The 17,075-nt window shown below is 38.1% G+C and overlaps 1 protein-coding gene across 7 annotated transcripts in view; it reads left to right on the top strand.

The window, feature by feature from the left end:
- Nucleotides 1-16,841, top strand: part of LOC114275465 (protein translocase subunit SECA2, chloroplastic) — a 41,260-nt gene extending 24,419 nt beyond the window's left edge. Inside the window, exons 19-34 of one of the 7 annotated variants that reach the window (XM_082921153.1) lie at nucleotides 41-136; nucleotides 210-273; nucleotides 447-736; nucleotides 1,692-1,747; nucleotides 5,180-5,297; nucleotides 5,405-5,485; nucleotides 7,075-7,154; nucleotides 13,308-13,362; nucleotides 13,444-13,513; nucleotides 13,607-13,629; nucleotides 13,731-13,796; nucleotides 13,907-14,030; nucleotides 14,460-14,534; nucleotides 14,642-14,832; nucleotides 14,969-15,062; nucleotides 16,186-16,841. In XM_082921153.1, coding sequence (XP_082777279.1) covers nucleotides 41-136; nucleotides 210-273; nucleotides 447-736; nucleotides 1,692-1,747; nucleotides 5,180-5,297; nucleotides 5,405-5,485; nucleotides 7,075-7,154; nucleotides 13,308-13,362; nucleotides 13,444-13,513; nucleotides 13,607-13,629; nucleotides 13,731-13,742 — 945 coding nt within the window. In that variant the 3' untranslated portion in view covers nucleotides 13,743-13,796; nucleotides 13,907-14,030; nucleotides 14,460-14,534; ... (1 more) ...; nucleotides 14,969-15,062; nucleotides 16,186-16,841. Of the gene's footprint in view, nucleotides 1-40; nucleotides 137-209; nucleotides 274-446; nucleotides 737-1,691; nucleotides 1,748-5,179; nucleotides 5,298-5,404; nucleotides 5,486-7,074; nucleotides 7,155-13,307; nucleotides 13,363-13,443; nucleotides 13,514-13,589; nucleotides 13,797-13,906; nucleotides 14,031-14,459; nucleotides 14,535-14,641; nucleotides 14,833-14,963; nucleotides 15,063-16,185 lie in introns of all 7 variants that reach the window. The other 6 variants (XM_082921151.1, XM_082921150.1, XM_082921149.1 and 3 more) reach the window with 6 other exon arrangements.
- The last annotated feature ends 234 nt before the right edge of the window (nucleotides 16,842-17,075 follow it).

The raw sequence follows: 17,075 nt of genomic DNA, 5'->3' as shown, positions 1-17,075 counted from the left end.
TTGCTTCTAATACATACATGGCCTTTTATCCTTTTCTAAGATGCTTGCAAAGGAAATTATTGAGGACAGTCTGCTTTCATTTTTGACCAAAGAAGCTCCAGATTTTGAAGTTGATGGTGAGCCAATTTCACAAAAGGTGACTCTCACCTGTGGTCACTCTTTGCTGCTAAAGAGATATTTTCAGTTTCCTTACCAATCTCTCGGCGCAGGTGTTATCAAAGATAAAGGTGGGACCATCATCACTAGGTTTGCTAGCTAAGATGGCACTGATGGGTCAGTAATCACACTCTTGAAGTCATCTGTTAATAAAAAGTTTCCAATACGATCTATTCTTGAAATCATTTTTGTTTTACATGTCCCTTTGTTCTGTTTATTTATTTAAAATTTTCTTTAGTTTTTTTTATTTATTTATTTAATGAGAACTTCATTTCAAACAAATTATGTAGCTAAATATGTATGCAAAAGTGAGGGTAAGAGCTGGACATATCAGGAAGCAAAATCGATTATTTCAGAGTCTGTGGAGATGGGTCAGTCAACAGAGTTGCAAGAGCTTGAGAAGCTTGTTAATGAACAGTCTGAGAGTTACCCACTTGGTCCTTCGATAGGGCTGGCTTATCTCTCAGTTCTAAAAGATTGTGAAAAACACTGTTTTAGTGAAGGGTTGGAAGTGAAAAGGCTTGGGGGCCTTCATGTGATTGGGACATCATTGCATGAGTCCCGGAGAATAGATAACCAAGTGAGTAACTTAACTACACTGACAATTAAGAAGGAACAAATGCTTGATTTAATAGTATGCAAGTTACTGGCTTAATTCTGTATCTTGATTTTTGAACAACTGAAATTTTTGAATTTGTGAAGTCTTTAAGCATCCATGCTGTCTAATTGCTTTGTTGTGATTATTAATTTTGTGATGCATATATATTTCATTGTTATTGTGCCATAGAATGCTCTTTATTTCTACAGCAAGTGTTTTGGTATTACATTGTAAATTTGTTGATGTGGTCCTTGCTTGACTAAGAACTTTTTCAAGACAGAAAAACTGTTCACGCATTTCTGTGAATGCTTCATCATCACCATCATCATCATCACAATACATTTCATTTGAATTCAGCCATTTTGGAGCTGCCATTCTTTTTTAGCAAGCGCAATTTAATCTAGCTTATAATTTGTTTTGAGATGTAGGCTGAATGTTAGACATCTAGCTGTATTTAAATGTCGCTTACTGGATTTGGAAAAAAAATCCTTTGCGTCTTTCAGAAGTCCATTTTTGGAACTTACACCCTAGTTATCTTTTTTCCATTTCTGTTGAGGCCTTTATGGAGTTTTCCTCCTGAGGTTATTTCCCAATGTTTTGACTTTCCTTGCCCAATTTTTGGATATGAAATTCTTCGAGTCTAATGTGGTTTACTTTGGATGTGTATCTTCTGAATTTGATCTCATAGAAGGATTTGCAAGGTTTAGTAACATAATGGGAATTCCATTTTTTTGTGCCTTTAAAATAATATTTAACACTCTCTTCAAGGCTTGTATGCTCATCTGTTAATGCATTGCCATTAATGCAAACTACTGAAGTATCTTGGTGATCTGAAGCTTAACTTTTCATGCTTCTTAGTAGATGATTTGTTTTGTGTCTTGGTCATGTTTCTCCATTTTAGACATATTTCTAATTTCAAAGTTATGCTTTTTCAAAGCTCCGTGGTAGAGCAGGCAGGCAAGGGGATCCAGGATCAACACGGTTTATGGTGAGGTATGAATTGATTCATGCATTGCCATTAACGCAAACAAATTTGTAGCGTATTCACATAAAAAAGATTACGGTTATGTTAAGTGGACACGAACTTGGACCAAATTTGACTTGCTAAACTCTTACTATTTGCTAATTTTTATTCTTTAAGGAGTATGCAAAGAATTGGAAATTAATCTTGCATTTATTCTAATAATTACACCCCAATGCTACACAAGAAATGTTACATCTCAATTTCGAGACAGGTTGATATTTAAATGCTAGGTCGTTCCCCTTAAGTGATGCGCTGCCCTTGCCTCTGGGTGTTTCGAAAAGTGAGCAAGGGGTGCCGCATCGATGCCTGGGTGCGGTGAAAAGCAGGCAAAGGTTCCCGCATTTTTCTGGACGAGCGCGGGTAAAGAAGTTAGTCTAAGACTACAGGTTTAGGGTAGCCACTTGGAATATAGGAACTTTAATTGGTAAGACGATGTAATTGGTAGATGTTATGATTAGGAGGAGAGTTAGTATAGCTTGCGTACAGGAAACTAAGTGGACGGGTGAGAAAGTTAGGGAAATTGAGGATACCGGTTTTAAACTGTATTATAGTGGTAAGGATAGACGCAGGAATGGGGTAGGAATCATAATTGCCAAGGGTCTTGTGGAGAATGTAGGGGTGGTTATTAGGAAAGGGGATAGGATTATGTTAGTTAAACTAGTTATTGGAGGGCATATAGTGAACGTTATTAGTGCATATGCCCCTCAAGTAGGATTAGATGATCAGACTAAGAGGAATTTTTGGGAGCAAATGGATGAGATCTTATAGGAGATACCCGTAGGAGAAAACCTGGTTATAGGTGGAGATTTTAATTGCCATGTAGGCATAGATAAACTAGGTTATGAAAGGGTGCATGGTGGATACGATTTTGGTGACAGAAATGAGGCTGGAGAGTATATCTTGGATTTTGCGTTGGCTTCTGGCCTGGTGGTGGCCAATACTATGTATAAGAAGAGGGAGGAGCATTTGATAACCTTTAAGAGTGGGTCAGTTAAGAACCAAATAGATTACTTCTTAATGAGAAAAGTGGACCGCCTAAAATGCAATGATTGTAAGGTGATTCCTGGAGAGAGCTTGGCCTCTCAACATAGGATTTTGGTACTAGATTTATGTTTTAGAGAGCAATACCAAGGTAGGAAGGATGGTGGGACCTAAAAAGGGATAAAGAAGATACTTGAGACTTAGAAGATGATGCTAACACTATGTGGAACTCGATGACCAATTGTATGAGGAGAATCTCAAGGGAAGTGCTTGGAGAGTCGAAAGGGACAGGACCCAGCTCTCGGGAAACTTGGTGGTGGAGGGAAGAGCTTCAAGCGATATTTAAGGCAAAAAAAGAGTGCTTTAAAAAGTGGCAGAAGGATAGAACTGAGGAAAACCTTAAGAGTTACAGATTGGCTAATAAGGAGGTCAAAAAAGTAGTGAGAAAGGCTAAGTTGAAAACTTATGATGACCTATACACTAGACTAGATAGTAAGGAGGGAGAGAAGAGGGTACACAAACTTGCTAAGATACGGGAGAAGAAAATAAGAGATTTTAATCAAGTTAAGTGCATCAAGAGTGAGGATTCTAAGGTATTGGTGAAGGATGATGAGATTAAGGAAAGATGGAAGAACTATTTTGAGAAACTATTAAATGAGGAACATGGAAGTATAGAAATAGGGGAAGAAATAGCTAGTAATACGATAAACCAAGACTATAGGTTCTATCGCAGGATTAAGAACTTTGAAGTGGAGATTGCACTTAAGAAGATGTAATCAAATAAGGCTTTAGGACCTGATGATATCCCTATTGAAGCTTGGAAGTGTTTGGATAAAAAGGGGGCTGCTTGGTTGACTAGGTGGTTTAGTAAAATTTTTTTGACTAGGAACATGCCGGATGAGTGGAGGTAGAGTATTTTAGTGCCAATCTATAAGATTAAAGGAGATGTCCAGAATTGCAACAACTATAGAGGAATCAAGTAAATGTGTCATATAATGAAAGTGTGGGAGAGGGTGATGGAATGCCAATTGCGAGATATAAACAGAGGTGTCAGAGAATCAATTTGGGTTTATGCCTAGCAGGTTAACAATGGAGGCGATTTATCTTTTGAGGAGAGTAATAGAAAAGTATAGAGAAAAGAAAAGAGACATTCATATGGTGTTTATCAATCTTGAGAAAGCATATGATAGAGTGTTCCGGGATATAATATGGTGGGTGTTAGAGAAGAAAGGGGTGATAAAAGGTTATATTGATGTGATTAGGGACATGTATGAAGGGGTGGTGACCACTATTAGATCGCCTGTTCGAGAGACAAATGAATTTCCTATCACTGTAGGGTTATACTAAGGATCTACCTTAAGTCTTTATCTTTTTGCCTTAGTTATGGATGAGTTGACGAGAAATATTCAGGATGACGTGTTATGGTGTATGCTTTTTGTAGACGATATTGTGCTAGTAGATGAGACTAAAGAAGGAATTAACACAAAGTTGGAGATTTGGAGAAAAGCTCTTGAATTTAAAGGATTTCGGATAAGTAGAACTAAGACAGAGTACATAGAGTGTAAATTTAGTAACAGTAATAATGAAAGTAGAGAAGAAGTGAAGATTGAGAACCAGAAACGGGCTAAGAGTGAACATTTTCGTTATTTAGGGTCAATTATCACAACAGTGGAGGAGATTGATGCAGATGTGGCCCATAGGATTCAAGCGGGATGGTGTAAGTGGAGAAGTGCGTCTGGGATAACGTGCGATAAACAAATACCCACTAGACTAAAAGGTAAGTTCTATAGAACGACTATTAGACCAGCGATGTTATATGAGACGGAGTGTTGGGCAATCAAGAAACAACATGTAGATAAGATGAGTGTGGCTGAGATGAGAATGCTGATGTGTGGCAAGACTAGACAAGACAGAATTAGGAATGAGTGTATTTGAGAATGGGTAAGAGTAGCACCGAAAGAAGATAAGTTAAGAGAGAATCGATTAAGATGGTTTGGTCACATACAACGGAGACCAACAGAAACAGTAGTGAGAGATGCGATGTTGTAATGGTAGATGGGAGTGTTAGGGGACGGGGTAGGCTTACATTAACGTTGGCTAGCGTTGTAAATAGAGATATGGATCTACTTAATTTGACTAACGAAATGACCTTTGATAGGGCTGTGTGGAGAAGAAGGATTTATGTAGCCGACCCATTTGATGGGACTTAAGGCTTGGTTTGGTTTGGTATCTAGAAACTCTCTAATACTTATTCGAAATAAAGAATAATTTTAATTGTGGATAAGTTTAGAAAGTATTTTATACTTTTAAATGAATATCAGATGAGTATACTATAATTTTTCTTCTGCACATATTTTTCCTATCCTTAGCTAATGCAGGGATTAGAGGTTTGGCTAATTAAATTATTTATTATTTAACAGCTTGCAAGATGAGATGTTTCAGAAGTTTAATTTTGACACCGAATGGGCCGTGAAACTTATATCGAAGATCACAAATGACAAGGATATACCAATTGAAGGTGATGCAATTGTTAAGCAGGTATTCTTTCTTTCTTTTTTCTTTTTAACTCAATAATATTGTTATTTTTATTTGTTTTGGATTGTAAGTGATCTTACTTCAAACTTGAAACATGACAAAACTTTCAGCTTTTGGCTCTGCAAATTAATGCTGAGAAATACTTTTTTGGCATAAGGAAGAGCCTGGTAGAGTTCGATGAAGTGCTGGAGGTATGTACTTGAAAATAAAAACACCGTATTTGTAGTGCTTAGTACAACTTGTTTATTTTTTTCTAAGTAGATATATTATTCACGGAAAGTGTAAAAAAGGGCACAATTTCTATACATTGAAAGTATGCAAAGCACAAGCTGTTCTATAAAATTGATCAAAATAAAAGATGATTACTATGAAACTTCCTTGATGGCCAAAAATTGGAAGTCTGCGTCAAAACAGTCTTCAATCTATGTATTGGCAAAGCAACATCGTCAAAGTTCTGCTGCTATTATGCCCTCTAAATCCACCACATAACACTTAATAGGAGATATCATCCATACTTTCCTTAAGCCCTTGCATTCTGCACCCTCTTGCCTAAAATTTAAGCATCAATTGAACTGATGATGACATAACACAACAGACTCCAAAAATAGAAAATAGATTACTCCATAGCTCCCCTGCTACCTCACAATGAATTGAAAAGGGATCCACCATCCATGGACGACTCAGCTCTTTGACACATACAACACCAATTTGGTAATATCTGCCCTTTTCCCCCATATTATTAATGGTGAGTATAGAGTCCTTACATTAGGGGTGACCTTGAGATTATGGGTTCAAGTCACAGGGCAACTGCTTTATGTACTATGCCAAAGGTTAGATCTATACCCAATCTTTCCCCTCCCAAGCACACATTAATGTGTACTAATTGGGCGTTGTTTTTTTATTTATTTATATAGAGTTCTTACATTGTTGTCCAAACGAAAAATGTCACATTAGATGTAGCGCCCACCTTCCGAATAATCTTCCAATGGAAAGATTTGTCCACACACACTCCTACAGTATTGTGGGAAAATATGATATAAAATCTCTTATTATTTTTTTTCACATCATCCTATTCTCCTCTATGAGCCACGTCCACCCTGTACAGAGCTTCAAAAAACTCATCCATTATCCCAAATTTCAATCATGTATTGCCCGTACAAAAAAGTAGCTCCCTAACTCCTCAAATAGTCAGCCACCCAAGCATTCTTGTTCTTGCCAGTGACACACAAATCTGGAAAAGTCATGGTGCACGGATAATACCCATTCACATCATGCCCAAATCTAATTTGTCTCTAGTCAGCAATCCTGAATCTCATATTATTGGGAAAACTTGACATACTTTTCTTTTGCCCTTCCATGGAACCACTGCATAGGAACTATTTACTTCCCTAGATGTCTACCCTCCAGCACCATAGCCACTACTTACTTTGAACTGTCTTTTCCATAAACATCCACCTAATTCATGTCTAATGAATTAACCTTGTTTGTGAACCTTAAAGATTCATCGAATTTAAAGGTTTTGATGGAGAATCATTTAAAAGAACACGCTTCGCTACTTGGATGAGGAGAGATTGTTGCAATTTAGAAGTATGCGTATTCAAATTTAAATGAATCTTCTAAAATTAAAATTTCAAATTCCATATTCATTGTCAATTTCATCGTCAATTTCATCTAAATATTATATTAACTGATTAGCAAAATGAATGTCTCTTTAGATCTAAAATTGTTTCATAGGTTTAAATTGTTCTAAGAGAGTAAATTTTGGTTTTTCTTCTGACAGGTGCAAAGAAAACATGTTTATGACCTTAGGCAATTAATTTTAACAGGTGATTCCGAAAGTTGTTCACAACACATATTCCAGTGAGTCCCTTCCTACCTTGTGATTTAATTTGTGCTTCCTATTCAAGTAGATCAATCAAGTATGATGCATTTACTTTGTATGCATGCATTATCATACTGATGGATGCTCCTTTGTTTTCTATTTATGCATGAAAGTTTATTACTCTCCAGGTAGTAAATCTGCTTGCATTGTGAGTTCTTTCGGAAAAAGTGTGATTGGCATACTGGTATTTATCCTAGTGAAGTATTTATATGACATATATTTGTTAGCATATTATATTAAGTGTTAGCATATTATATTAGCCGAAAGGTTCACTAGGGTCTGTCTGTAATCATTTTATGCACTCAGGGATAGCACTCAGGGATCATCTTGTAATTGCATTTCTTGTAAACCCTAAATCTTCATTTATAAATAGGGGGTGATATTCTATCATTCCTTAAGCTGGTTACCCAAGCTTCATGGTATCAGAGCTACATCTCTAGGGTTAGGGTTCAAAACGTACCTAGTTGGATCATCTGCTGGGTTGATCTCCTCCAGCCGTCCTCTGTCGTCTTCGTCTTCGTCTGTATCGTCTTCGTCTGCTTCGTCTTCGTCCCTCAGCTCGTCTGCTTCGTCGGCTCGTCTGCTTCGCCTCAGCCCGTCGATCTCCTCCAGCCGTCATCGCCCTCGCCGTCCTCATCTCTCTCGTCTTCGTCACTCTGGTATCTATATAACCTGATATATATAAATATATATATATATATGCTGATATATATATAAATATAACCTGCTATATATATTTATATATATAAATACATGTATATATAAATAAATCAATATATATATATATATATAAAAATGATTTCTTAATTTTTTGTTATGTCATTATAGTAGTCATTGTGCCTGTTATCTCACTACCACCTTCCGGGTTTGTGATTGTCACTAGTTTTGTTGCGGGTTCGGTAGTATTGTATCCATGACAGATTCCACTAGTGTGTCCCCTTCTTCTCAAACACCAAAGAGTGAGAGTCCCATTCTACCTACTACCATGACTGAGAACCCCAACCCTAGTCTGAAAATCACCACCTCTCTATTTAATGGTCAAAACTACCTAGCATGGTCTCAAAGTTTAACTTTGTTTTTGAAGAGCAGAGGGAAGATGGGATATGTTGATGGTAGGATACAGGCACCTAGTACCACTGACTCAGGTTATGACCAATGGGAGATTACTAACTCTTTGATTATGAGTTGGCTTATCCATTCGATGGTTCCAGAACTTGGTGAGGGCTACTTGTCTATGGAGACCGCCCAGGACGTTTGAGAGGCTGTGGCTGTTACCTATTCCCGCAAAGAAAATTTTTCACAGGCATTTGAGTTGCGCCGCTCTATTGAGAGCTCACTTTAGGGGGAGCAAACTGTTCTTCAGTACTTCACTTTCCTCACCAACGGCTGGAAACGCCTTGACCACCTGGAAGACTATAAGCCCGTTTGCCCTACTGATTCTATCGGGTACAAAAAGTTCATCGCACGGGAACGGGTCTTTAAATTTTTGGCCGGCCTAAATGTGGAGTATGATCCAGTTAGGGGTCGAGTTCTGAGTATGGATACTCTTCCTTCACTTCAGGAGGCATTTGCCTATGTACAAAATGAGGAGAGTCGCCGGTCTGCCATGATGTCCCCTGTCTCTACTGACCGTTCCGCATTACTGTCTACTCCTCGAGATGGCCTCAGCCTGCCTCCTCCGTCTGCTAATAAGGAGTCTGTATTCTGTGATTATTGCAAGAAGCCGCGGCATACTCGTGAGACGTGTTGGAAGCTTCATGGGACTCCATCCGGGGGTCGAGGTGATCTGTCTGGTTCTCGAGGAGGTCGGTCAGGCCAATCTAGAGGACGTGGTTCCTATTCCCGGGCTTATCAGTCTAGTGCCGTTGATACCCTTGATTCTAATTCTACTTCTGTTACCCAAACTTCTGATACTGAGCTGGAGGATGCTTTGCGCCAATTGTTGGACCGCCGATCTTCTACTGCTCTCAGTACCGCTTCCTCGTCCTTTGCCCGCTCAAGTAACTTAGCATCTTCTCCTTGTGCTTTCCTGTGTCATACATCCTTGCCTTGGATTATTGATTCTGGTGCCTCAGATCATATGTCTGGCTCCTCTGATCTTTTCTCTGTCTATAAGCCCTCTTCAGGTCAGGACAAAGTTAGGATTGCCGATGGTACTGTTTCTTCCATTTCTGGAAAAGGTTTAGTCCAAGTCACTCCTACCATACATCTATCTTCTGTTCTCCATGTTCCCAAGTTTTCTGTTAATCTGTTATCCTTAAGTCGTCTTACCCAAGATTTGAATTGTAGTGTGACGTTTTTTCCTGATCATTGTCTTTTTCAGGACCTTGTCACGGGGAGGACGATTGGCAGTGGTAGTGCAGAAAATGGTCTCTACTTCCTAGATCAACCGGACAAACTTGCTTATTCTTCCACCACGTCTTCTACTACCCCCGCTGATTTATGGCTGTGGCATCGGCGTCTTGGGCATCCCTCATTTCATTTACTTAAGCATTTATTTCCTTCTAGTTTCGCAAATCATCATGTGTCTGACTTTCTTTGTGAGTCTTGTCAACTTGGAAAACAACATAGAACTTCTTTTGCTCCCAGTTTGAATAAAAGCTTCGTTCCTTTTTCATTAATACATTCTGATGTTTGGAGTCCCTCTCGTGTTCTGTCTGTGAAAGGTTATCGCTGGTTTGTTACCTTTATTGATGATTTTTCTCGTGCTACTTGGGTGTATCTCATGAAAGATAAGAGTGAGGTTTTCTCTGTGTTTCGCACTTTTCATAAGATGATTTGTACTCAGTTTGGGGCCACTATCAAAATATTTCGTTCTGATAATGGCGGGGAATACATAGATTCTGGGTTAGGACAATATTTCTCTACTCATGGCATTATCCATCAGACCTCTTGCACCAATACCCCTCAACAAAATGGGGTGGCCGAACGCAAGAATCGGCACCTTCTTGACATGGCTCGGTGCATGTGTTTTTCTATGAATGTACCTCGGCTCTATTGGGGCGACGCTGTTCTCACCGCTGCCCATCTTATTAATCGTCTCCCTACCCAGGTCTTGGACAAACAGGCTCCGCTTCACGTCCTTCTCGGTTCTCCGTCCTTGTTTTCTATTCCTCCCAAAATATTTGGTTGTGTCTGTTTTGTCCATAATCACTCTCCCTCTTGTGGTAAGTTGGACCCTCGCTCACTCAAGTGTGTTTTCCTTGGTTACTCTCCTACTCAAAAGGGGTATAAATGTTACCACCCTTCTTCTTGTAAGTGGTTTTTGTCCATGGATGTCACTTTCTTTGAATCCCAGTCCTATTTCTTGTCCTCTCCGGTGTCACCGTCCTCATTTCCGGGGGAGCCTTGGTGTGAAGTGAGTCCTGTGCCTCCTATGGTGGAACGAGTTGTTCTTGCACCACCCTCTACTACTGTGCTTCCTATGGTGGAACCAGTTGTTCTTGAACCGTTCTCTTCTACTGGAACTATAGAACCCACTGTCACCAAGAATACGGACGGGCATGTTTATGTCCGGGACATAGACAGAAAACAAGTTAACTGGATACACGGGACCGTTTCTTCTACCCCACTGCCATCTCCTGCTTCTGATGAGAGTCGAGGTAATTTTGAATTTCTCGAGTCCATTGATCTTGATGTTCCTATTGCCAAGAGGAAGGGTGTGAGATCTTGTACTCAACATCCTATCTCACAGTTTGTATCATACTCTCATTTGTCATCCTCATATAGAGCGTTTGTGTCCAATATTTCCTCTGTTAGCATTCCTAACCATTTTCAGGATGCTCTTGCTACCTCTGAATGGAAACTAGCCATGATTGAGGAAATGAAAGCACTTAGGAAGAATGGCACTTGGGAATTGACTGAGTTACCTCCGGGCAAACGACCTGTGGGATGTAAATGGGTATATACTGTGAAACACAAAGCAGATGGGTCTATTGAGCGTTACAAGGCAAGACTTGTGGCAAAAGGGTTTACTCAGACATATGGCATTGATTATCAGGAGACCTTCGCACCCGTGGCTAAAATGAATTCAGTCAGAATACTTCTCTCTCTAGCAGCTAATCTAGATTGGCCGCTTTATCAGTTTGATGCCAAGAATGCTTTTCTCCATGGTGACCTCGAAGAAGAAGTATATATGGACATTCCTCCGGGTTTTGAGGATCATCAAACAGAAGGCAAAGTATGCAAACTTCGGAAGTCATTATATGGTCTCAAACAGTCTCCAAGGGCTTGGTTTGAGAGATTCACTCAGGCTATGTTTAAATATGGATTCAAACAAAGTCAGGCAGATCACACATTGTTTGTGAAACATTCCTCACACGGTAAGACTACAGCACTTATTGTTTATGTAGATGACATAGTTCTTACAGGCAATGATAGTGGGGAAATACCTCTGTTGAAGAAATATTTAGCTAAAGAGTTTGAAATCAAAGACTTGGGCAGCTTGAAGTATTTTCTGGGAATTGAAGTTGCTCGCTCTAAGGATGGGATATTTATCTCACAGAGAAAATATGTGCTTGACCTGTTGAAGGAAACTGGGATGCTTGGCTGCAAGGCATGTGCCACCCCCCTGGAACCCAATCAGAAATTAGGGGATGATGAAGGAGGAGAAGTTGTGGATAAGGGGAGCTATCAACGATTAGTGGGTAAGCTCATTTACCTATCTCACTCCCGTCCTGATATTGCTGTTGCTGTCAGTATAGTTAGTCAGTTTATGCATGCTCCTCATCAGATTCACCTTGAGGCTGTCATGAGAATCTTGAGGTATTTGAAGTCTGCTCCTGATAAGGGTCTGTATTTTTCAAAGTATGATCATCTTCGTGTAGAAGCCTATACAGATGCTGACTGGGCTGGGTCAGTAACTGATAGGAGATCAACTTCAGGGTATTGCACATTTGTTGGCGGCAACCTAGTTACTTGGAGGAGTAAGAAACAGAATGTGGTTGCCAGGTCAAGCGCAGAAGCTGAGTTTGGAGCTATGGCACAAGGTGTGTGTGAACTTTTATGGATCAAATTATTGTTGCGTGATCTAGGTATTGATCAGACGGACTCCATGCGGTTATACTGTGATAATAAGGCCGCCATCAACATCGCTCACAATCCAGTTCAACATGACAGGACAAAACATGTTGAGATTGATCGCCACTTCATTAAGGAGAAACTCACTAGTGGTATCATTTGTATTCCATTTGTCCAGTCTGGTGAACAACTTGCTGACATTCTCACCAAGGGGATTGGGAATAAACCATTTCATGACATATTAGGCAAGCTGGGCATGAGAGATATCTTCGCACCAGCTTGAGGGGGAGTGTTAGCATATTATATTAAGTGTTAGCATATTATATTAGCTGAAAGGTTCACTAGGGTCTGTCTGTAATCATTTTATGCACTCAGGGATCATCTTGTAATTGCATTTCTTGTAAACTCTAAATCTTCATTTATAAATAGGGGGTGATATTCTATCATTCCTTAAGCTGGTTACCCAAGCTTCAATATTTTACTTCAATAGAAGCGATACATACATACATAGCATTGCATAAAAGAAAACTTGCTGTCTCATGTTTCTAAGTCTTTGTATAATGCATGTCAAGTGAGCATGAAATATAAATTATTCAAAGAAGCAAGTGTTTCTATAACATGTCTCAAAGAATTAACAAAGCATGCTTTTAAAAATTTCATATTTCTTCATGCAATGGTGACACCTAGGATGTTATAGGAACTGATGAATAAGGTGAGAGAAACAGGCTTAAATGGAGGAATAGGGTAAAAATGACAATTTTGCTCTTCTAAAAAAGGGGCATGCCATGTACATGGTCATTTTCTGTCAGGATTCCTACCGGATCCAGAGTCCAGATGGAAGGACCACATTTAAAATCGCCTAAAAGTGAGGTTAAAATTGTTGATATTAAAATTGCAGGAAACAAGGTGTGACTTCATTCGAACTACAGGACTAAGTTTATGTCTGTACTCTTCTTCTTTTCCCCTATAGTCATACATACATTCAAGTCGTTTCATTTTTTGACAGCTACGTTCCATTTTCCATGTCATATTTCAATTGGATGGCATAATCATTGTTGTACATCATTATGAGCACTGTCATTATCTTGAATGTACTAACAGATTAATTATAGGTACATGCAAGCTGTTGTAGATGAAATCATTTTTGGAAATGTTGATCCACTGAAGGTAGGTAGAAATTTCCGCCTAGAGTATGGTATATGGATGTCTACGTTTTTCTGATTATGAATCACTTTATTTGTCTTATAGCATCCAAGCAAGTGGAATTTGGGAAAGCTCTTGAAGGAGTTCAATGGAATTTCAGGGAAGATATTGAATGGTGAGCTTGTAAATTGTCATTTTGTTCTGTAATCTTGCATATTGTTTGAGTTAGATGATCTATATAAATCATCAAGGAATGGATCTTCTACAGAATCATTTGTGGCGATTACAGAGGTAGCTTTACGGGAATCCCTCACACAGCTTCATGAGTTAAGTTCTGTAAGTATTAACGATTTTCACCTTCCAAACTTGCCCTCACCTCCAAATGCCTTCAGAGGAATACGTAGGAAGAGCTCCTCATTGAAACGTTGGCTTGCCGTATGCTCAGATGATTCAGCTAAGTGAGTGCATTCTTAATTCCTTGGTGTTGTATATTAGGATATAATGAAGAAATTCATTTGGCTTTTAATTTTTATGCGGCAACTTATAATTTTGGGACCAATTAATGCAGAGATGGAAAGTACCGACCAACTGTTATTCTTCTCCGCAAGTACCTTGGAGATTTTATAATTGCTTCATATTTGGATGTTGTACAAGAATCTGGGTATGATGATGCATATATGAAGGAAATAGAGGTAACATCCTTCCTATGCATTCTCTAGGTGATGGATCAGATTCTTTACTTTTTCTTTTTTTGATAAATAGGGATCAGATTGGGCATTGCTTGTTAGTATGACCTAACCATCCGTGAACACACGCAGGATACCTCTAGGTCTACCTGAAAATAATAAAATTTCAATTATTGTAATTGTTAGACCTAAAAACCATTGATATAATATATATGTATTTGGTGAATTTACATCACCACTTGGGGCCTCTCTCATCTAAGTGAATAGCATTGTTATCTTTGAAGATGAGAATTTTAAATCAATTCTTTTATTCCCCAACTCTTCTTGCACATGAATATCTTTCACAGACACTTTCGGTCTCCAAAATTGACTCGTGATCATTTTACTGACTTAAAAAAATTATTTTTCACTTTTTGTGTTTCTTGTGGAATGCAGAGGGCAGTTCTTGTGAAAACTCTAGATTGTTTCTGGAGGGATCATCTTGTCAACATGAACAGGCTCAGTTCGGCGGTATAGTTCATAATTTTGTGGATTCAACTCTTTTAAGTTATTTTATTTTATTTTTATTTTGTGTGTGTGTGTGTGGGAAAAGGCTTATTTGGAATGTGTTTATGTAGGTAAATGTCAGAAGTTTCGGGCACAGGAATCCACTTGAAGAATACAAAATTGATGGTTGTCGATTCTTCATTTCTATGCTCAGTGCAACTCGAAGGCTAACTGTAGAATCACTCTTGCGGTATTGGTCATCTCCCATGGAGTCCCAAGAACTTTATGTATCATAGAAGTAGAATCGTTGTCTTTGCTAGAGGTATGTATTATCTTTTTTGTTTGTTTCTAATCATCTTATTTGTTTCAGATTGAAATTTCTAACTTGCATGGTAAGCTATTGATTGATACTAAAGAATCTCAAATACATGCATTAATTTGGCTTTTTTCTAGTCCAGGTTGATCTGGTCTTTTATTTGATGCAGTCCATTGGTCTGAGGGGCATAGTCAAGAATTTTATTCAGTGGGATCATTCAACAAGTTATCATCAATGTAAGATTTTCAGTTATATACAACCTGTCAAAATCAATTTTCACACGATAAATTGTTCCAATAACATCAAGAACTTCTATATGCACAGCAAAGATCAGCTTGCAATAGGGCATAAAATTCATACAAACATAGCTAAAACAGAGGCATCCATCTGGTACTTTCGACTTGGAAAACCAACAAACAGATAGAATTGATCAAAATTCAAGAAAGAACCACTTCAACAAAAACCCAAAAAAAGAAATATTATATCCAGTGCTGAAAAATAAGTGAGAAATGGACTCTCAGCTAGGTTTTGTTTTTTTAGAGTGACTAATGTTTATTTATTTTTAACTATTTTGGTCTGTCTATCAATGTAAAGCTTTTTAAAAAAATTTAGGAATTTTTTTTACTAGAAAAAAAAAAGGCCAATCTCAAACCACATGTGAAGTTATTTTTGTCTCATAAGACGTAAGCAGAAGTTATACTAAACATTCTGGCTCAGACTTGTAAAATAATAAAGAAGTCATAAGCTGATGCTGTTTGTGTAGGACCTCTGAATAATTTATTTAACTAAGTGGCTTATGTACTAGATGTTAGTTTATGTATCAATTCATCAAATGGAGCAATTGTTGTTTCTTCGATCCAATGGATAGTTGTCCTACACTATCTCTACTCTTCCCCCCACAAGGGTATTTTAATTTTTTTGATGAATTTTGTCAAACTTGCAACCATTTTTATCAATTGGATGCCATTTTGAAACTTTTTTTATCTTGTTTACCCTGTTCCCATATAGAATTTTTCCTTGTTTTTTGATCAAATCATGAGTCATGATGCCGTTTTGAAATTAAAGTCTTTTTGATTTGATAAAAATCACTGTAGATGTTGAAATCAAAATTCTCATATACATACAGGTGGGTAATGATTTATGAATATCGAGCTAGATCTTTATTATTATTATCATTTGCATCTGAGCCCATTTATTTTGTTTGGATCTGAGCTGATACTCGGTTACCATCGCATAGTATAAGAGAAAGCTGTCAATCAGTTACCAGCATGACATAGAAACTATCCCATATGACCACTTTCATTTTCTAATCCAATAATGTTGCTAAATATTTCCGTTGTGTATTGGTGTTCCTTACAGGTCACTTGAATAATCCGTGGCATCCAAAACCCACCAAAGCAGTATCAGTGTCAAAGCTACACCAAGACCTATTGGTGCATAGTTGAAGGTGTTCCATCTAATAGGGTAGAGTTGGCAATCGGAAGGCCAGGCAGATATATCATATCCACACAATAGGGCTGCGAAATCCATCTTACTTTACTCCATAATTGGGACGTTGTAGCAGCCAACCCACCCCTATTGTACTTGTGGAAATGATGTTGGTAAAAGGTCACATTGATTTTCAAGATGGGCAGAGATGACTGTTGATGCTGGAAAAAAAAAAAAAAACTAAAAATGTAGATGACTGCACAGAAACACACAGCATCTGTTGGGACCTTGAATTCTTTTGCCAAATTGGTGATTTTTTTGTTAGTTTTTTACTCGGTGAAATGGGATAGACAGTTGTGCATGTAATGCAAGAGAGCACAATTTTGAGGATTTGAAACTGTGAATATCAGCAAAAAAAAAAAAAAAAATGAATTGTAGATGTGGCGAGTATTATGTTGTGTTTGTAACAGTGCCCCAAGGTGGGTGAGCTTCAAATTATGAAAATGTATTTATTCAATAGGTTTGTATCACAGACTTGAATGGACTCGCAAGTTTGAATGAATAATTGATCAGAACATTCTCTTTGATTTCTTGGTAGACATGTGAAATCTGGTATTCTGAGCCTTTGAAAAGCAAGACTCTAAACGTAAAAGTGTTTTTGAAGAATTTAGTGGAGTGTGAAAGGATAGTTTTTGAGAGTGTATTTAGGTTATATTTGGATTATAAATTTGGGTAGAGGTTCGAAAATGGAAAAGGAAAAGAAAAATGAGTGTGAAATGTAGTTATATTTCATTTAAATTTTGTTTTGTTTTTGTTTTTTG

Source organism: Camellia sinensis, chromosome 3 (genome assembly GCF_055761805.1).
Source record: "Camellia sinensis isolate YWXY chromosome 3, ASM5576180v1, whole genome shotgun sequence".
Classification (NCBI taxonomy): Eukaryota; Viridiplantae; Streptophyta; class Magnoliopsida; order Ericales; family Theaceae; genus Camellia; species Camellia sinensis.
The sequence above is the reverse complement of the archived record's forward strand: the minus strand, read 5'-3'. Positions and strand labels throughout refer to the sequence as shown.